Source organism: Talpa europaea, assembly GCF_964194135.1.
Source record: "Talpa europaea genome assembly, chromosome: 3".
Taxonomy (NCBI): Eukaryota; Metazoa; Chordata; class Mammalia; order Eulipotyphla; family Talpidae; genus Talpa; species Talpa europaea.
The window spans coordinates 28,597,620-28,620,206 of record NC_140069.1 but is presented as its reverse complement, the minus strand read 5'-3'; the positions used below and the strand labels follow the sequence as shown (position 1 = coordinate 28,620,206).

Sequence of the window (22,587 nt, the reverse complement as noted above, 5' to 3'; positions counted from 1 at the left end):
TTTGGGCATTTGGGTTGTTTCTATAGCTTAGCTATTGTAAATAGTGCTGCTATAAACATAGGGGTGCAGGTGCCCTTTAGAATTAATGTTTCTGTGTCCTTTGGGTAAATACCTAGTGGTGGAATTGCTGCATCATATGGAAGCTCCATCCTCAGCAGGTTGAGGAATCTTCACACAGCTTTCCATAGTGGTTGTATCAGTTTGCACTCCCATCAGCAGTGCAGGAGAGTTCCTTTTTCTCCATATACTCGCCAACATTTGTTGTTGCTAGTTTTTTTAATTTGTGCCATTCTCACTGGTGTAAGATGGTATCTCATAGTAGTTTTGAATTGCATTTCCCTGATTAAAAGTGATGTTGAACATTTTTTCATATGCCTGTTGGCCATTTGCGTTTCTTCTTTGGAGAAGTTTCTTTTTAGCTCTTCTGCCCATTTTTTGACTGGATTATTTTCTTTGTTTTTGGTGAGTCTCATCAGCTCTTTGTAGATTTTTGTGATCAGTCTTTTATCATTAGTGTTGTGTGCAAAAATGTTCTCCTAGTCGGTGGGGTTTCTCTTTGTTTTTGTTATTGTCTGTTTTGCTGTGCAGAAGCTCTTTAATTTGATGTAGTCCCAGCTGTTTATCTTTGCCTTCACTATCACTGTTCTGGGTGATGTGTCTATAAGGATGTTTTTGAGGTGCATGTCATGTAGTGTTTTGCCTATATCTGAATTATGTATTTTTAAAAGTCAATAAAATTTCTTCTTTAGCTTCCTTTTTGAAGCAAAATCTTTTAGTGAATACCATTGACTATTTGCCAAGATATTGGTTATTAATATATTTGGTTTTTTAATTCCCCCAGGTGATCTTCCTTTTAATTGGAGTATTTCCTTGATCATCTTCTCTTTTCAGTGTTTTATAGCTTCTTTTCTTTGTGTTGATGTAAGCTTTTTTTTTTTTTTTTTTTTACTTAGAGTCATTGGTGTTTTTAGATTTGGGAATTTACTGTCTTTCAACTATTTTTTTTTTAAGATTTATTTATTTTTACAAGCACTGGGTACAGTCAGAAGCGTGGGAGGGTAAGAGAATTCACCAGAGCCAGAGCGGGGAACAGAACAGGCAGACTGACAAAATACACTGCTGAGGGGAGCAGTGGGCATGGCAGGAGAGGTCTGTTGCGCCATGTGGGACCCTTGCTGGGAATCGAACCGGCACTGCAGAGGCTGCAGGCAGCTTCACAGCCCAGCGCTCAACCGCTGCACCACCAGGGGAGGCCCTGTCTTTCAACTATTATGTAAAAAATCTTAGCCATTATCTTTTCAACAAAATTACCTCTTCACTATTCCTTAGTATCATTCTCTGGAATCCAACTAGACATATGTTGATCTTCTTTCTGAATCCTGCATATCTTTTAACCTCTTTGTAATAGTTTTATTTAATCTTTCTTAGATACATTCTAAATTATCTCATTGTGTTTCTTCTATTTAACTAATTTTCTCCTTAACTGTATCTAGTAGTTTTTGAACCTGTCTAATGAGTGTTTGTTTTTAGTAGTTAAATCTGTTGTTTCTGTAACATCCATTTTACTTTCAAATATGTTGTTTGCTGATACTTTTTCAATGTTTCCTTTTCTTGATAATTCCATATATTATACTTTGTAACTAGCCAACATTCACCCTCTCCATATCCCATCACATATTCTTCTTATAGTTGCATCTCCCAATATTGTTATATTATGTATTTAATTAATAGATAAATTTATTTTTTTTCAGAGTTTACATAGTTTTTACTATCGATTAGTTGAGTTGTGTTGTAGTTTATGAGTACATTCTGCTTTTCTTTATGACATTTATTTTTCCTGTATTTAATAATTGTATTTTGCCATTAATAAGTTTTTCATGTACCTATTTCTAAGTCACTGTTGCCATCTTGGACATTCCTGTTGATTTTCTTATGTGTTGGATCCTTTGTCTTTTGGATCCTGGTGTCTTTTTTTCTTGCTGTAATTCCTTCTTTTAGTAGGGCATCTCTTCACTGATTACATATTTGTCGTGTTTTTCAATATTTATTTGATATTAAGTTTAAAGCAAATTATATGACAGGTGCTCATGTAACAGGAAGTAATTCAGAATAATTTAAATCTAATTGTAATTTCATTTCTCTATTGCTTTTAGAAAAGCCTTTTAAGCTTCTAACATTTAATGATATGTTTTTGAATTTAAATAAAAAATTTTAAACACTCCATTTTAAAAGTGTTCAACTCATTTCTTAAGGCTTTAATAAAATTTTTCTTATATTTAGGAACAAATTCTATTTCTCATCTAATAGCATTGTTGAGAGAATAAGTGTTATATCAAACCAAGAACACCAATTAAATTAGCTCATGCTACCTTTGTAGGAAAATATTTTTTTTAAGATTTTTATTTATGTATGTATGTATGTATGTATGTATTTATTTATTTATACATACAAGCACTGGGTACAGTCAGAAGCGCAGGAGGGTTAGAGAATTCACCAGAGCCATTGCGGGGAGCAGAACAGGCAGACAAAGTACACTGCTGAGGGGAGCAGCGGGCGGCAGGAGACCTCTGTGCACCATGTGGGACCTTGCCAGTGGCTGGGGATCGAACCAGCGCTGCAGAGGCTGCGGGCAGCTTCGCAACCCAGCACTCAACTGCTGTGCCACCCGGGAGGCCCTGTAGTAAAATATTTTTGTTTGTGGACATGATAGTCTTTGGTATAGTATAGTTGCTCAAATTGTTTGAAAATTGGATATGATTTTGGGAAAGTTCTATTTTATTTCCCTTAATATAATATAGCATAGGGCTTCCCTGGTGACGCAAGGGGTTAAGCACTGTACCATGAAGCAGTCCACAGCCTCTGCAGTAGGAGCTCGATCCCCAGCCGGCCTGGGAACAACCCACATGGTGCAGCAGACCTCTCTTGACTTGCTCACTGCTCCCCTCAGCAGTGTATTTCAGTTCGTCTGCCTGTTCTGTTCCCCATTCTGTCTCTGGTGAATCCTCTCATCCCCCGCACCTCTGGCCTGTACCCCAGTTCTTATATGCATAAATAAATAAATCTTTAAAAAATATAATATAGCATGGAATCTATCTACTACTTATTATGACTGTTTCTTGCAGACCCTAACATGTGGCAGGTACTTTTGTAGATGCTGGAGATACAATTGAGAGTAAAATTGACAAAACTTGACTTCCTTCAATTTCACATGTCCTAATGGAGCTAATAGTACTTTTTGTCAAAAATTATATATTGAATTGCAGAAAGTTATTTGCATGTAAATTAAGGATGAGATATTGTATTAGTTAAATTCTAGTTGAGTTACTTTGTCAAATATAGTCTAAAATATTTTAGTTAGTAGGGTGGATCGCAACTCATTACACTTCAGCTTTGTGTTTTATAACAGAATGTCAGCAGCTTTCTCTCTTTGCTTCTGAGCATTTTAAGTTGTGATTTATTGAGTGGTTATAATAATGCTTCCTTTCATATTGTGAATTGGTTTTGTAAAATATAAAAAGGAGAGATAATATTCTATTTTCATGACCAATAATAAAAATTTCTGTTATCCTAAAAAATTGAGTTTCTAATCTTTTGAAAAGAAAAATCATCCGTTAGTGAGACACAATTCACATTTGATTAAAAAAATATTGCTTTAAAGTGTATAATATAGCAATTTTATTCCAATCAAAATTTCAATGTCATTCTTCAAAGAAATAGAACAATTATTGATGAAATTCATATGGAATCACAAAAAACCCCGAATAGCCAAAGCTCTCCTGAAAAAAAAAGAAGGGAATGGAGGCATCACACTCCCAGACTTCAAACTATACTACAAAGCCATAATCATCAAAACTGCATGGTATTGGAACAAGAACAGACATACAGACCAATGTAATTGAATAGAAAATCCAGAAATAAACCCACAGATTTATGGTCAACTAATCTTTGACAAAGGAGCAAAGAATATGCATTGGAGCAAAGAAAGTTTGTTCAATAAATGGTGCTGGGAAAACTGGGTCGCTACATGCAAAAGAATGAAGCTTGACCACCACCTCACACCATACACAAAAACCAACTCAAAATGGATTAAAGAACTAGACATAAGACCTGAAACCATAAAATATATAGAAGGAAATATAGGCGAAACACTACGTGATTTGCACATCAAAGACATCTTTACAGACACATCACCCAAAGCAGTGATAGTGAAGGCAAAGATAAACAGCTGGGACTACATCAAATTAAAGAGCTTTTGCACAGCAAAAGAGACAATAACAAAAACAAAGAGAAACCCCACCAACTGGGAGAACATTTTTGCACCCAACACTAATGATAAAGGACTGATCACAAAAATCTGCAAAGAGCTGATGAGACTCAACAACAACAAAGAAAATAATCCAGTCAAAAAATGGGCAGAAGAGCTTAAAAGAAACTTCTCTGAAGAGGAAATGCAAATGGCCAACAGGCATATGAAAAAATGTTCAACATCACTTGTCATCAGGGAAATGCAAATCAAAACTACCATGAGATACCATCTTACACCAGTGAGAATGGCACATATTAAAAAAGCTAGCAACAACAAATGTTGGCGAGGGTGTGGAGAAAAAGGAACTCTTCTGCACTGTTGGTGGGAGTGCAAACTGGTCCAACCACTGTGGAAAGCTGTATGGAGATTTCTGGACCTACTAAACATAGAGCTTCCATATGATCCAGCAATTCCACTCCTAGGAATTTACCCAAAGGACACAGAAACATCAATTCCAAAGAACACCTGCACCCCTATGTTTATAGCAGCACTGTTTACAATAGCTAAGCTTTGGAAACAACCCAAATGCCCAAAAATAGATGACTGGATCAAGAAGATGTGGTACATATATACCATGGAATATTACTCAGCATTCAAAAAAGATAAACACATGCAATTTGCAGCAACATGGATGGCGCTGGAAGGGATCATGCTCAGCGAAATAAGCCAAAAAGAAAAAGAAAAATACCGGATGGTCTCACTCATAGCAGGAATCTAGAAAACTTAAATAAGGGACCAGGAAAATGAATAACTATAAGAAAGTGAAAATCAAAATCAACAAAAAATTATGAACCAGAGACACTTTTAGGGGGGCGGGGGTGGGAGGGGAGGGATTGGGGTCAGAATGGGGGGGCTGCAATTGTATGGGGAATATAACAATAAAATTTATAAAAAAAAAAAGTGTATAATATAGCAATTTTTAGAAAATTTTCAAGGTTATGTGACAATCACTGTTTTCTTATTCTAAAATATTTGCATCATTCCCCAAAGAAATACGTATCTATAGCAGTTATTTCCCATTCTTTTCTCTCTGAAGACCTTGGAAATTACAAATCTACTTTTTTCTCAATGGTTTTGCCTCTTCTGACCATTTCATTTTTAAATGGTCTCCTATAACTGGCTTCTTTTATTTAGCATATTTTAAGGGTTTACCAATGTTGTAATTTGCATACATGAATATTTAATTCCTTTTTATTGATTAATAATTTTCATTTTACTCCTTCATTTTATTTTTTTATTAATTTTCAAAAAGATTTATTTATGCATACAAGAACTGGGGTACAGGCCAGAGGTGTGGGGGGCCAGTGAGAGGATTCACCAAAGAGAGAGTGAGGAACAAACAGGTGGATTGACTGAAATACACTGCTGAGGGAAGCAGTGAGCAATACAGGAGAGGTCTGCTGTACCATGTGGGTTGCTCCCTGACTGGGGATCTAACTAGTGCTGCAGAGGTTGCAGATTGCTTCATAGTGCAGTGCTTAACCCTTTGCACCACCAGGTAGGCCCTACTTCATTTTATTTATTCAATTAATGGACTTTCAGTTATTCCCTTTTTAATGTATTATATATAGTGTTGCTGTGAAACTTTGTATACAGGTTCTTGCATGGAAATGTGATTTAAATTCTCTTAGTGTATACCTAGGAGTAGAATTTCTGGGTCATATTGTAACTGTATATTTGCTTTTTGAAAAAATGCCAAACCTCTCTATGTTCCCACCAACAATGTAGGAATATTTGAGTTCTTTCAGATCCTTGATAATACATTATTACAGTTGGTATGATGATATTGAGCTTATTTTTTTAATTAGTAATTGTAACACTTTTAAAATCTTTGTTTTTAGGTGCCGTATTTCTTTGTAGTATACAAGGAATATCAGTTAATATTGATCCTATATTATACACTTGGCTCATTTATCAACCTCAGAAACGAATCAATAGAAATATTCAGCAGGTGAGAAATTTTTATAATCCATTCTCTTTATTAATACAACTTTTTCTCAGACATTTATTAGTTATATATTTCTTCTATTGACTTTTTTATGTATGTACTAGAATTCATCTGTCTCCCACTCTACTCCTTTCAATATCTGTTCCCTAATTTCTATACAGGAAATTATAACTCAAAGTAGAGTTTTGTTGACTGTTACAATTGCTTTCATAAGCAGAGATGTTAGAGAGATTAGTTAGGTAGCTCCACTTTACTGACTCGTTTTACCTACTCATCCCCAGATACTTGTTTTCAGAGTGCCTGATACAGAGGAATGTCCCAGTAAATGCTAACTTTTGTGTTTATTATCCCTGATTTTCTTTGTTTTATTCTTAGCTTTATACAATAGAGATGCATTGAACACCTAAACTTTGAAGTAATATCAAGGTTGAGATATGTGCTTGTTTGAAAGATATAAATTAAAAAGCTAAAAGTAGCTATTTTTGATCCTCTAATGCCATGATACTTAAATGTAAGTCTGGATTTTATTATTATTATTTTAAAGTCAATGCTGATACTTATTGAGATATACTTACCTAATGTCATACACGTAGTAAATGGCTAAACTTAGAATTTTTGAAGCCAAGTTAATGCTATATTGAATTTATTTTTCCATAAATTTATTATAATTTTCTAGTTGGAATAGCTTTGAGTCTTTTTTTATGAAGTAACACAAAGTTCCATGTGAGAAAAAGAAATAATTTTGTAATTAGCTTTATAAATTATAAAATTATAAAAACTAATTTTATACAGTTATGAAAAAGTGCAGTTACAACTGTAATTTTATAATTACAGTTGTAAACCAATGTACTTCAATAAAAATGAGAAAAGCAAAAAAAGACTTATTAATGTGATGTGCTTTAACAGCTATTATAATGGAAATCATTAGAATACATAAAAATGTTATTTTTTATTACAAATACGAAATCATCAATGTCATATGCCTTAAATAAATGTAATGTTAAACATATTTCAATGAAATTTAAAAAGAAAGCAAACTTTATAACTACACAAGAATATGAAGATTGTAAATAGTTACATATGTGTGCGTATGTATTCACATCTCGAGCATCAAGGACTTTCTTTACCATGTTTTAATTTCATTAGAAACTTCTGCTGTTCCTCCCCTGTTTCATTCTTCCCTTTAACAAAAGTTAGAGAAAACATGGCAGACATATCCCTCTCTCTAGAGATGTTTAATGCATTTGGAAATATGAGGAATATAATGACTAATGTCATTCTTGGTAACTGCTGCTTTAGACACACACACACACACACAGCATTATGAAAACAGAAAAGAGGAGCAGTTCTCATAACAGGGGTGAGTATTAAAAGGAGGAATGAACAATTTATGTGAGGCTGAGCATTGTGGGACAGTCTATACATAGAGAGTTGTTCTAGGTTCAGCTGTGTGACTAGATTAAAAAAGAGCCAATAACTGTGGAAGGAAGGAGCCTTCAGTGATTCCAGACTAGAGCCATATGTTCTTATAGAACCTAGTAGAAACTGGAAACTAATTTATAGCAGAATATATTTGTAGTGCTAAGTGTTTGAAATTTTATCATGAAGGATAAAGAAGAAGTATAGGAAACTGATAAAAAATTAATTTGGATTTTAGAAAAGTTGACTGACAGAATGTAGAATATGCACCGTTTGAGAAAAATGTTAGTTCTAATTTTTTTAAAATTGTGATATAGGTGACATAACATTACATTAGTTTTAGGTGTACAACAAAATTATTTTTTATATATATATATATATATATATATATATATATATATATACTTTGTAAAAGTGATCACCATAGTAGGTCTAGTTAAAAACCATTATATAGGGCCTCCCCGGTGGTGCAGTGGTTGAGCGCTGGGTTGCGAAGCTGCCCGCAGCCTCTGCAGCGCCTGTTCAATCCCTGGCTGCTCCCCGGCCAACCGGAGGAGGGTCCCACATGGCGCGCAGACCTCTCCTGCCGCCCGCTGCTCCCCTCAGCAGTGTACTTCGGTCCTTCTGCCTGCTCTGGCTCTGGTGAATTCTATCACCCTCCCCCGCTTCTGACTGTACCCAGTGCTTGTATGAATAAATAAATAATAAATAAAATAAAATAAATCTTTTAAAAAAAACCCATTATATATAGTTACAAACATTTTTTCTTGTGATGAGAACTTGCAAAATTCGCTCTTATCAAATTTTAGACACGTAATAAAGTATTAACTCTAGTCATCATGCCGTACCGTACATTGCATGACTTATTTATTTCATAACTAAAGCTTGAATCTTTTAATCCAGTTCACATCATACCCCCACCTTTGGCATCCACACCTTTGGCGCCCACCAACATATTTGCTGTATCTAAAAGTTCTTTTTTTCCTTTGTTTAGATTTCACTCATAAGGAAGATCGTTTCTCTTACTTGGCCTGGCCTATATATCATTTAGTATACTGCCTTTTTGGAAAGTCCATTTTACAAATGGAAAAACTTTTTAAAAACTGGATAATAGTTCACTATATTATAAATTCTCCATTGGTTATTTTACAGATGATGTCATTATCTCCAGTATACTATAGATATCCCTTAAGGTTTAACCCTTTGCACTCCGAACCATTTTACAATATTTTGATTTAATTTCTTGTGCCATTTCAAGATAAAACTTCAGGGAAACATGCATGTCTCAAAAAGTTGCATTGAAATAACCTCAATTCCCCGTATTCACTAATAAATTGCAATGTCCCCTGAGAGGGGACATCTGAGTGGTATGCTAGAATTCCGATGTCCCCTGAGAGGGGACAGCGGAGTGCAATGGGTTAACAATGTTCTAGCAGCTTACTTAAATTAGACATTCATTTGATTGACAACAAGCACCTTCAGGTATTTTGATTTTTCCGTTCCATTGTTCAATTTTTATTGTTCAAATTTTAATTTGAAAAGTTAAATACAACACTTTTTCTAAGTAAAAATAATAGTTTTATTTAAAAGATAAACTAGTAAAATCCATAATTTCTATTTATCCAGAATGACAAATAATATTTGGGTAAATATAGCTCCGGATATCTAAGATAGCATATTTTAAGCTCTTTGTTATATTGCCAGTTTGTTTCCAGAATTGGGTACAGCTTACATTTTCATCAACACTTTATAATTTCTACTTTGTATGTAAACAATCTGTATCTATTTCTCTTTTATTACAGTTCAGCATATCCAAAAAACATACTTTTAAAGATATTCTTAATTTACTGTTTTACTCCTATTTTTTTAATATGGAAAATTGTGAGAGTAGTGTAATTGATTCCTATGACTTTATCACCCAGCTTCCAGAATTATCAGTTCATGACCAATCATCCTTTTTAGGGCTGTTGGGTAAAAAAAATTCAAAGTGGTGAAAATTTAGAAAGTGGATGAACTTGGTACTACTCTTTTGAGTGAAAATTGATAAATTTGGCAGTATCTAATAAAACTGAAAATATGCATACCCTAGGACCCCAATATTTCACTGCTTGGTATAACTATACTCTTATAATGGACATAAGACATAAGTATCCTGTGTAAGTCTGTCATTATGGTATGTCTCAAAATTTAATGCAAAAGGATATGCAAAATTTAACTTTCAAGGATACATAGAAAATAACAGCATCTATGTATATTTTTGCAAAACGACTCTATTACTTATTTTTTTAAAGATTTATTTGTTTATGTTTACAAAAGCTGGGTCACAGGCCAGAGATGTGGGGGGTGAGGATTCACCAGAGACAGAGTGAGGAACAGAACAGGCAGACTAACGGAAATACTCTGCTGATGGGAGCAGTGGGCGAGACAGGAGAGGTCTGCTGCCATGTGGATTGCTCCCTGGCAGGCCGGGGATCGAACTCATGCTGCAGAGGCTGCTGATTGCTTCATAGTGCGGTGCTTAACCCCTTGCGCCACCAGGAAGGCCCCTGCTACTCTATTTATATGTGTGTGTAAGTAGAGGTATAAAAATTAACTTGAAAGGATTATATCTATATCATAGTAGTACTGACCCTGAGCGGAACAGGCCGTAGGTAAGCAGTCAGCGGGACTTTTAACTTTATTTGTAATTTTCTTATCTCCTTTAAAAAAAAGCAATTATGTTAAAATTTTAACAACCAATAGTTATGGCTATAATTGATTGGAAATATGGATATTGTTTTATGCATTATAATTTCCTAAGTACTTTTACATTTATTAAATTAAAAAAATAAAGTAGGATATATTTTATATAAAGATGAACAAAGGTTTTATAGGTATTTTGGACTCATGGGATACTGATGGGTCAAGGATAGGACATCTGAAGAGGCAGGATACTAAATTTATGAATAATATAGTGTTGTAAACCAGTGTTACCTTAAAAGAAAACCACACACACAACAAATCTCTAATTTTGGGGAAATTGTCGAGAGCAGAAGATAGAAAAGTGTAAGAACAATGGGAGGTGGTTAAAAATAGTCTTAATAGTTTTGACTGGATTAGTTATATTTCCAGAAAATGATATAGTCACTCATGTTATCCTTTATTTGGTATCTTTTCATGCCTGACAGGTAAGAGAGACATTAGCAGTCATTTAGCAAATATTTGTATAGAGTCTCTTGGACACCATTACTGATATTTGGCATACAGCTGTGTAGAAGACATATATAAACCTTCTCTTGTTAGAAAGTTTTTTGTTCAGTCTTTTAATGAGTGTGTTTTTACCTATGTGAAGATGTGCCACCAAAAGAAAAATTTTTTTATTGCGGGGTAGTGTCATGACCATGACTTTTGTTAATCTATCCTTTAACGCTGGCATTGAATCAGTGCCATCTATGCAACACATAATTTTTCTCTATTATATATTAATTTTGATCCTGAACTTGGTTCTAACTTTTCTTGCTCATATACCAGTTTTAAAAAGAATGGCCAAGATTGAAGGGATTGTGAAATCCCTGAATATAATAGCATAAAAGTGTTTTGAGCAGACATCTCCACCCCCTAATTTTATAGATGAAGAAATTTAAATGAGTCAAAAGTTAAAATATATCGAACATTTCTCATTTTAGTCTTCAATACTACTTCCCATTTAGATTTGTATAAATATTATCAGTTTGACTGGATACGTAATATGAGAGAAGGTACTCTACATTGTGATGTTCCCTGCAACTTCTGTAATATTTTCCTTTTGATATTACTCATCCACTTACTGAGTTTAAGTAGCAACCTGTAAGATACTTGACTTTTTTCCCTCTAATAACTTGATTTTATTGCATAGTTATGTAATACACATATGCTCTCACTGAAATATTCATGATCTCAATAAGATTAAATAAATACTATAAGTTACATGAGACTTAAAGTTGATTCTACAAAAATTTAATTGGTTGGAGTTGAGAGTAGTATTAGACTGCACTGTAGCCTGACCAACCCCTCCACATTTGCCATCTAATGGATCTATATTACAGTTATTGTCTGTTGTTTCCCAAATTACAGTTTCTTTCTCAGTCTGTGGCCAAAACCCAACATTTCATGTTTATTTTCCACCCAGTTCAACATGATCTTTGATCCTGCAACAAACTTAAAAATACCTTTTTTTTTTTTTTGCCAAGAATCTGACAAGATTGCATTGGGCGTCATCAGCAGTAACATCAGATTTTATTTCAGAGAATAAAGATAAAACAGCTGCTTTATTGTCCAACTCAGCACTCATGCATTCAATATAGGATCATAATGTTTTCCAGCTTTCCCTAACTATAGATATTTTTCCTTGCTTTCTAAATATTCTGTGATATCACATTGTCAGATAAAATTAGAAACTTCTAGCAATTTAAAAAAATTGGATTTTACATTTTAAAAGTTAATAATCAGTTCATAGAAGTATGTCCCTAAAACTATCATGTTGTAAGGGTAACTATTTTCTAGTAATCATGTTTTTCAAAGTTAATTTTAATTTTCATTTGTCCATATTATTTTTATACCTCTTAGAAAAATTAGTTAATTTTTTTATGCTCTCTTCGTTTTCACACGGAAATTTTTTTAATCACTTTTCTTTATGCTATGAGTCACTTTTTTTTTTTTTACAACTTTTATTTTTTAGATTTATTTATTATACAATCGCTGGGGTATAGGCCAGAGGTGTGGGCAGGTGAGAGGATTCACCAGAGACAGAGTGGGGAGCAGAACAGGCAGACAGGCCAAAAAACACTGCTGAGGGGAGCAGCGGGCGAGACAGGAGAGGTCTGCCGCACCATGTGGGAATCTCTGTGGCCAGCCAGAAATTGAACCCGTGCTGCAGAGGCTGCGGACAGCTTCACAGCGCGGAGCTCAACCCGCTGCACCACCAAGGAGGCCCTTCACACAGAAATTTAATTTAAAATTAATATTTACAAATATCTCTTATCAATTGGGTGTGTTTTTATGTGGGGTGTGTGTGTGTGTGTGTGTGTGAGAGAGAGAGAGATAGAGAGAGAGAAAGAGAAAGAAGGAGGGAAGGACTATGGGACTTATAAAAGAATAAAACCCTAAATTATGAAGGACTGCCCTTAATCATATCATATTTGACCTATGCTGCTTGAGAAATAGTAAATAATTCAGTTTCCATTTGACTTTCTAGCAACCTGTGGTAGCTGTTCCTCTTGTTATGCCAGTTAGTAGAAGGAAAGAAGATGAGGTGTCTATTGGAAGTGCACCTTTGGCAAAGCAGCAATCATATCAGGCCTCTGAATATGCCAGCAGCCCTGTAAAAACAAAAACAGTAACAGGTATGTTTCAAGAATTGTAAATGATTTGTGATTTAACCATTCCAAACTAACAAGTTACCAAGTTATCCTGTTACAGTTTCATGAATGCTGACCAAAGACATGAGACTGTTGGACCAAAGAAAAAAGATTTAATTATCTAAAGCATTAGCAGTAACCAGAATATTAATATTTTTTGTCAGTACCCCAAGCCCTTTTCTCACAGGATGGCATGAAGAATGCCCAGTAGTATCTATACATAATGAATTCTGTTATAGGAGAGTAACCATCAACTTAGGTATCCTCAATCATCTCTAATGGGATGTTTTCCCTAGAGGAGGCTGTATCTGTACTTTGCTAAAAGTATAGGAAAACTTGCTCTTTGCTCTTAGTTTTCTGAGAATGTTTCAGGTGCTGATATTTATGAAAACATAATATGCAACAAAGGCACTGACTGATTCTACTTGTTAAACATGATAAAGCACAAGAAACCCACATAGAATCTTTACTAATAGTATGTTCTTTCTTAAAGTGAATTCTTGCAGGCCATAATACATCTCAACCTTCTTTGTTCCCCTCTCACTTTCTGAGCTAGGTCATCTGCGCAAAACTCTCATCATCAGTTATTACTTATAAAGATATATGCAAGTAACATTGTTCTTTATTTCAAATTACAAATGTGAGCTGTTGTTCTTTGCATTTGAGGTGTGGATAATTGCTCTTTTTTGTCTTTAGTGTTTTCACCTTCTTTACAACTGTCCCATTAGATACACTGTAGGTATTCTCCTTAGATGTAAAGACATCAATATTTCAGCAGATACAGATTCTTATTCAAGCTAACATAACAATGAACAATGAATCAAACTAATGCCAGTACTTGCCTTGTTTAGGACTGTGAGTATATATAGAAGGTTAAAAAACCCCTGGGATAACATTTATTACCCCATAGATATCCACTGTTTACTTCTCTGGAGAACTTGGTGATAGAGTTCTTTTTTTGAGACTCTCTGTGCTTGCCATTTCTTTATTTATAATTATGTTACCAAAGTTTGTTTTATTTTTAATTAGAATATACAGTTTCTATTTTAGTTTTAATTAAAAATGTGTTTTGTAAGTTCTTAGAATTTGTACCTTTTTATAAATGTCATTACCACTTTTAATTACTTGCTTTTCATCAAAAACTAATGAATTTGGTAAGGTTCATACCCTTTTATGTAGTTTTTATTCTTATTTTAATTTTCTTTTACCATTTTAAGTGCAGTGTTCAGTAGTAGTATATATATTCATATTGTTGTGAAATGTACATTTTTTAAAATTAATTATATAGTGGAGATGTACTGGGGTTAATTTATGCCTGAATTTTTACTAATTTTCAAAAATATATTCTCAACTTTAAGGTACAACTTTGGTCTTTAACTTTATCCCTCAAAAGGTTATGTAGTATTTTTGGCACAAGAAGACCAAGGCTTGCTGATACTGCACTGAACTTCATTTTACTTGTTAATTATTTAAAAATAAGTAGATAACTTCTTCATCCAATCTCACTTAAGCAATATTAAGCAGCTAGTTGTATAAGGACTATGTGCTTGATGGCTGAGAATGTGTTTACAGCAGACTATCACTGTTACAGTGATACAGGCATGTAGGGCAGACCAAGCTAAAATTAAAGCATGCGTCACAAGAGGATAATATATATTATCACAACTTTCTTTCTTCTTTTTTTTTTTTAAAGATTTATTTATTTATACAAGCACTGGGTATAGTCAGAAGTGCGGGAGGGTGAGAGAATTCAACAGAGCAGGGAACAGAACAGGCAGACTAACGAAATACACTGCTGAGGGGAGCAGCAGGTGCGCCAGGAGATGTCTGTGCGCCATGTGGGACCCTCGCCAGCAGCCAGGGATCAGACCCGGGCTGCAGAGGCTGCGGGCAACTTCGCAGCCCAGCGCTCAACTGCTGCGCCACCAGGGGAGGCCCTATCACAACTTTCTAAGTAATCTTTTAGAGAATCTGTATATCCTTCAAGACAAGGAAACCCCTCAAAGCTATGACATCAATTCACCCCATGTTTTTGAAACGTTATGAACCTAAGGAAACTTTGATAAAAATGTCTATAGTGGAGTTGAAACTTAAAAAAGCAGGATACTCCATATGTGATAGCTCTTTTAAAAATATTAGCCATTTTACTTTTCATCTTTATATGTTCTTAGTCTGAAGCAGCATAAGTACACAGTTAAAATAGAGGAAGGCCTTTAAAAGAATCCTTGAAAACTACTAAGATAATAAATGAAAAGGTGATAATGATATATATGCTGGTAGATAATATCTCCAATTAAAAGTATGGAACTTTACCTTCTGACTATGATAAAATAACTGGGACTATATTTATATTCCTAAATATAATATAACTGGTCACAATATATGGTTGTTAAAACAGTTTCTAGACATTAGACAATAGGCAGTACAGGCCTGTGATCCCTCATAGAAAGGAAACAAATGATTGTGCGGTTTGCTCTGGTTTTCTAGTTAAAGGAACATTCCAGATCACAGAGAAGGGTGGGATTTATCAAACTGAACTCAGCAGTTTGAAGAATTAAATTTTAGGGAGTCAGAGGGATTGAATTATAAGAAGAAAGTGGTACAGAAAAAGAATTTCAGAAAGCAGCGTTACAGTTGTCATTGAATATTTGTTGAATAGTAAGATGAGTAAACATAGGATGAGACTCCACTCCACAGAAAGGTTGATGAAATAGCTGTAATCTAAATTATTCCCAGAAGTCAACCAGGACTGGAAGGCATTCAGATTCCTAATGTCTTCAGTACTCAATTTTCATTAGACATTCTGTGCATTTAGTAGAAACCCTAGAAAGGTTATGCCTTGGTGTGGAGCTTAATTATCCATAGAGTAAGGGCTATCCTTGACCCACGTTAAATAAACTTGAAAAGAACCCTTTGAAGGGAACAAAATAGCCTTAAGTCAAAGACATTTAAACAAGTTAACTATTGGCAAAATGAAACTTAGCACTATTAAGAGAAATACAGCGAAATCCAGATAGACAGCTACTTAAAAATCACTATGTCAGACATTCAAGCAAATACTAATTTGTTTGCAAAGAAGCAGGAACTTTGATTGGAAGAAAAATGATCCAATAGAAATAAACTGAAAAATGACACAGAAGATATTAGCAGGTATATTATATATTTTTATATTAAAACAGGTATTATAACTATATTCAGGTGTTTAAGGATAGATGAACACAGTTTCAGTAGAAATGGAGTACATAAAAAAGAACCAAGCCCAACTCTAGAGATGAAAAGTAGTACTGTCTGAATAAATAGATGCTTAAATGTTTGAATAGATAATATCAGAAGTGAGAAACTCATGAGGTAGAATTAGCAGTAGATGTTGCAGAAGGAGAAATCAATAAACTTAAAAGACCTAATGATAGAAACTAGTGGAAATGAAGCACAAAGAAATTAAAGGGGAAACATAGCATAGCTTTAGTAAAGAGAGAGAAAAATTATGATAGATCTCACTTCATATTTGATGAAGTACTTGAAGTGAGCCACATGGATATCTGTGGAAAAGTCAAATGGGATTACACATACTACTTATCTAGGAATAAATTAATCCCCTCCTTTATTTTTATGGAGATTGTGTCATAAAGAAGTCAGTCAACATTCAAGTTTAAAAAATACTTAATTAGACTTTTTTTTAAAAAAAGTGTACCGTATGCTAGTCATTCTGTGATTATTAGTTGCCTTATTTCATTCCTTAATATTTCCATCCCATAAAATCAGATCTATGCAAACTCACCTAGTTTTTTTTCCCCTTGAATATATTACATATAACCAGTGAATTTCAAAGTGGGTTTTTTTTTTGGGGGGGGGTGTCAAAAATTATTCTCAATTTGCAATCCAGTCCCATAGGACTAAGATGATGAATACTATTGTGTTAGAGCTACCAATACAGATATGATGGGAAATACCTAATTTCTGTCATAAGCATCAGGCCCTACCCCTCTTTAATTGGTTGTCACTTCAATGGTGTAGTTAAATATAGAACTAGAAGAGACTCAGAAGTGAAGTACTTATTTTTATTCTTTGCTATAGCCTTAAAAATATTCCAGGGTCACTGATGCTTCTACCAAATTTAAAATTTATGATGTTTCACATGTTTAATTTTTTTGTCAGCATGTGGAAATTCTATCTAAAGACAATTAAATATGAAAAATCCTGAAATTTAAAAAAGTATTTATTATACTATAGATAGCAAAGTGTTTTAGGTTTCTCTCAAAAGAATACTTCTTTTGGCAATAAAATTAGGTTGTTAGAATACTTCTAATTACATTTTTCTCACCTCATTAAAATATATAGTATTTTAAAATATATAGTATAAAATATATAGTATTTTAAAACAAAGCAAGATTTCCATACTGTAGCTATACTATTTAAAACTGAGTAAAGGTTGGCTGAAAATATCAGAAAATCCTGTAACAGTGCTTTAAAAAGATTAAATTTTATTTGTCCCTCATGTAAAATCTTAGTAGGTTCTCCATGTAATTGTGATTCTCCAAGAACAGATCCTTACTTATTCCACTTTGAATGGCCACTCTTGCCAGATATGTCTCATGGTTCATGATGAATGCTTCAAAAGTTTATCATAGCTGCATTTCTCTGAGCAGAAATAAGCAAATAGAAGGAAGCTCCCTATCTCTTTAACAGCTATACAGAAGTTGCACACCCCACTCTTGCTTATATATGGTTGGCCAGAAGCTAGTCACATGATCATATCTTGCTTCATAGACATTTAGGGAATATAGTATTAAAGTATTCTTTAAAGCCATGTACCTGGCTAAATTATGTTGGTTTTAATTAAGAAAGAAAGACAGTCTTTGCCACTATAACTTAAAATGGAATATCCCAAGCTGAGTTTGGAGGAAAATTAGAATAGAATTATTTTCCTTCTAGTAATGTCATCAGAAGACAAAAGAGGTAAAAATATTTTCATGTCTGAGGTGTGGTTTCAGTTTTTCACATGGAGGGTACAGTGTTGGGAGTCATCAACATGTGGACATAAAGAGAATGGGCTCTCTCCGGGAGACAGCAAGCTGAGAGCAAAACATTGTGGCACAAGGTTTGGAACTGGAGGGGATTATGCTAAATGAAATGAGGCAGAAAGAGAAAGATAAATACTGGATGATTTCACTCATATGTGGAGTATAAAGAACCAAATCAAAGGAACAGGTGAAGCCAAACCAAAAAAAAAAAAAAAAAAAAAAAAAAAACAAACCCTAGAAATCTGTGGACTGAGGCTATCAGAAGGGAGAGTATGGGGATAGGTGCAGAGAGAGGCAGGGCCCAATGACTCTGGTGGAGGATTAGTGGGTCTTTGGTAGTAGGTAAGGTATGATAACATATATTTGTAGAGGTGTGAACCTGACCACAAATACATAGTGTTGTAAACAGATATATCTTTGTAATGTAATCTTTTAAATGTAGGGGGAAAATTATAAAACAAGATGAGAGCAAAGCCCCAAATTAAATTCTGAGCAACTTTTTCATTAAAGAGTATGAAGATGAATCAAATAGCAGGGAAGACAAAGGTGGAAGACTAGATTATATGCTATCAAATCTTCAGAAACAATGAGGCTGAAAAAGTTTAATTGATCAGCGTTCACTGGTCAGAAGAGCTTTAGTTGACAGGGAATGAGTGGTAATTGAGGACATAGAGACAATCTGTGTATACTACTCTGAAGAAATCTGACTGCAAACATGTAGGTATGTCTGTAACTATAGAGAGGTAAAGAGGAGGAAAGGCAAAAGTGGAGCTACAGCAAAGATGGACATAAAATGTAATGAGATTGCACATGAAGCAGAAGATCTTAAATACAGAATTGCCTCTTCCTCTGAGACAAAGGAAGAACGAGAAGAGCATGTATATATCATTATGGGTCAATTTAGTTAATTTTCTCTATGAAACAAGTATTCATTCAGGATAAATATTGTTTTCTTTGTACAGAGAATGTAAGAAATCAGGAAATATATAATTTTTTTCAAGCAGTCTTTTTTTCATGTACAGGAATATATTCTATTCTAAGTAAACAAGACCTCTGAGATTACACTTTACCTTTGTTTTTTGTATTTCACCCCTAAATCAGTTTAATATGTTACTCCCCAGTCTGAATGAAATTCCTTCAAGTTTGTAAGGAATTATTCTCTCCACAGGCTATAACTTGTATGATGGTTTTAAGTAGGAAGATTTCCAATTTTTGCAAATAATATTCCTGAAGGCACTGATATATTTTGAATTTCTAATTTTTAAGAATTGTGGATTGTAAGTAACACTGATCATACCCATACAATGATTTATCTAGAAATGTTCAAGCCATCCTTAATTTGATTAAGCTTGAATGTGAAGCAGGTATGTTCCTAATTACAGTGTGGAATTAGTATTAAGATAAAAGAAATACATTTTTTGTGGATTTATGTATATTAGAAGTTGCTCACTTTAATCATGTACTTTAGCATAAAATTCCATTTCTTTGTGATTAGATACTTAATTTCATTGGAAAATATTAAAGCATGAGAGTAGATACTAATGTATAATATGCAATTGATTTTTATTCTCTCAGGGATAAAATGTGGTTTAAAAATATTTTCCCCATTAGAATTAGAAAAAAGTTTAAAATAAAATGAAGTATATCTAATGAAGTACCATCTAAAATAAAACAACTTGAAAATAGTCACTAATATGTGACTAAATGAATAAAGACAAGCTAAAAACCTAACGCTTGATAGCAGACTGCAGAACTGAGACAAGGGGGTTGGGGAGGGGAATAGAACAGGTCTCTGGTGGTGGAGTACAGGTGAGTTGGTGGTGGATGCACTATAGTGGTAATGCCTGATAGGGATACCCCAGTGTTACCTCAGTTAAAAAGAAATTAAAGAAAATGTTCAGAAATAATCTGAGAACTTAATGAAAATATAGATTTATTAGTTTTTTCCATTTTGTGTTTTATAAAATTATTTTCATTTCTCAACCTAAATTTTATAGGAAAAAGTATTAGTAGTCTGCGAAGCTTCAAATATTACTTAATGTTCAAAGTATCTTATAAGGTGTTTCTGGTAACCTGGGCATTGAGGGTAATTTATAATCAGACAACATTTCTAAGTTTAGTTTCTTAAAAGATTCCAACAGATGACAAAGGCTCATCATATACCAGCCATAGTCTAGGTGGTTACATTTGTAGACTTGAGGTAATTTACTCTTTGATTTTTTTTGTTTGTTTCATTAAACAGCCCTTATCATTGGATGATACTCTTTTATAGGTGTATGTAATACATACGCTACTCATGTGGTACAACCACATACCTGAACTTAATGCATTGCTTGTATTCATTTGGGGAATCCTCAAGTGAAATAGCATAAGGAGATTTAACATACACTTTTTTAGTGTCTACTAGTGTGTCCTGCAGACTGTTATAATTAATGTGTGTTGATTAATTCCAAGTATGTGTTTAGTTTGTTGAGCAAACTGTTGATTTTGATTTTTAAATGTACTGTAGTTTGTACAGCATGCATGTGATGTCTTATCTTAGAATCTTATTTCTTAAGAAGTAGACTAGTGATTATTGCATACTTCATACTTATTAAAATTCTTGTTCCCTGTAAGGAGGTGTGAACCTATTATTCTATATCATATACAGTGTTACAAACCAGTGTGATCTCCATAAAAGCCAGCAACTAAAAAATCTTGTTCCTGTACTTTGGTTCATTTTTCATTTTTCTAGGACTATAAAGCAGAAGAATTTTTTATATCAAGTTTATTTAAATATCTTCGAGTTTCACTATCAGTTTTTACTTTTTTACTTTGAAATTAGTATTTTTTTTTTACTTTGTAATTATTATGTGGACTTCAGTAAATTTTATCAGAGGACTTGGTTTAAGAAGATAAATTATTTTAATGTTGAAATATTATTTTTAAATTCTGCATTCTTTGAAGTTATATTACTTTGATAACTGTCCTCACTAACTCACTCCTCATTTTGAGTAAGCCCAAGCCTATATCAAAACATTCTGCTGATGCAGAATCACATTTTGTTGACGTATTACTAACTCATATTCTTAACTCTAATCAAAGAGAAAGAGATATGTTTCAGTCAGTATGTGTTGAAAACTTATGGAGGCTCATGTGCACATATATTAAGTAATCTGTGGCCAGGGAGTTCACATATACTGATTAGTCCTGAGGTTGCCCAAGTTGGGTCACATATCCTCCTCTCTCTCTGTTCAGGGACATAAGATGTGATACCAGAAAATGTAGGGGGTTGCAGAAACATAGCTTTTGGGGGTAATTCTGCTATTCCAGTTTATATATACCAGTTTTTCATATTACAAATAGTTTCAGCAGATTTCAAACACAAAATATTGATTATATAAAACTTATACTAAATAATATTCACATATTTCTGTCTTGAAAACTGTAAAGTAAATGGATTATAAAGGTATTGTACAAGAGAATTGAGGGGGCGGGGGGGGAATCTGAAAGAGAAAGTCCTTTTATGATTAAGATAGACTGCTAACTTTGCAATAGGTTTTGGTTTGTTTCTTCACCTAGAGCTTATTCTAGAGGCATAAAAAAATTAGTAGATTTTTTTTTTTTTTTTTGTGGGACCCTCACCTGCGCTGCAGAGGCTGCAGGTAGCCTCACAGCCCAACGCTCAACCACTGCGCCACCAGGGGAGGCCCAGTAGGTGTTTTGTTATATACCATTTTGAACAGTGTGGTTCTACTTTACACAATTTATTCATTTTGCAACTTTGTTTCATTTAAAACAATTTTTCCTAGAAAGTTAATTCAAATTAGAAAACAATTTAAGCTGTAATTTAATGTTAAACTTTTTTTGAGAGGATAGTGTGATGTTAATAAATATGTTGAAAATTTTTTGAATATAGAGTTCTCATCTTTGCAAATGTTGTTCTATTTTTTACACAAACTGGCAAGAATTCAGCAAAAATTCAACTAAATTGTTTTGTATGCAGTCCTTCCTCCTCTTTTTTTAGCAGTTAGAACAAGATTATAGTTTCCAGATGAAATTCTGAATGTCACATAGTGATGACATATATTTTCCTGGTTGGCTCAGCATGAGATGCAATTTTGCATGCCATGTCACGCTGACTTGCAGAATCCAAAAGCCATTATTTCCCAGGAGCCTTTCAGGAGTGATAGTATCAAATGTATTTTGATGAAAAGTTTCAGGCATTATTGCAGTTTCTGTGGCAAGTTGCTTAAAACTTTATATATTATCTGAACTTTGAAATTTAAATAGTATAACTATGTAAAGGTCACTTTTTCTTCAAATTATTTAACTTTATATTGCTAAATAAAGTTGCCAAAAATAATTATCAGAATAAAATGTAGATCAAGAATTAGAAATATATGGTAGAAAAATCAGATGGGAAGGGACTAAAAAGTCTAGGTTTTAACCTTATCTCAACTTTTATGTCAAGCTAACCTATCATATCCCCATTTTTTTCATTTTAATACATATACCCAACAATATCCCACAAATTTA

General features: G+C 33.7%; 1 protein-coding gene across 4 annotated transcripts in view; it reads left to right on the top strand.

Annotated features, from left to right (window-relative positions):
- The window catches only part of VPS13B (vacuolar protein sorting 13 homolog B), a gene marked incomplete at both ends in the record, with an annotated part of 598,760 nt that overhangs the window by 218,602 nt on the left and 357,571 nt on the right, over nucleotides 1-22,587 (top strand). For all 4 annotated transcript variants that reach the window (XM_084230016.1, XM_084230015.1, XM_084230017.1 and 1 more), the window contains 2 exons: nucleotides 6,148-6,257; nucleotides 12,886-13,033. In XM_084230016.1, the coding sequence (XP_084086142.1) occupies nucleotides 6,148-6,257; nucleotides 12,886-13,033 (258 nt within the window). The remainder of the gene's footprint in view (nucleotides 1-6,147; nucleotides 6,258-12,885; nucleotides 13,034-22,587) is intronic.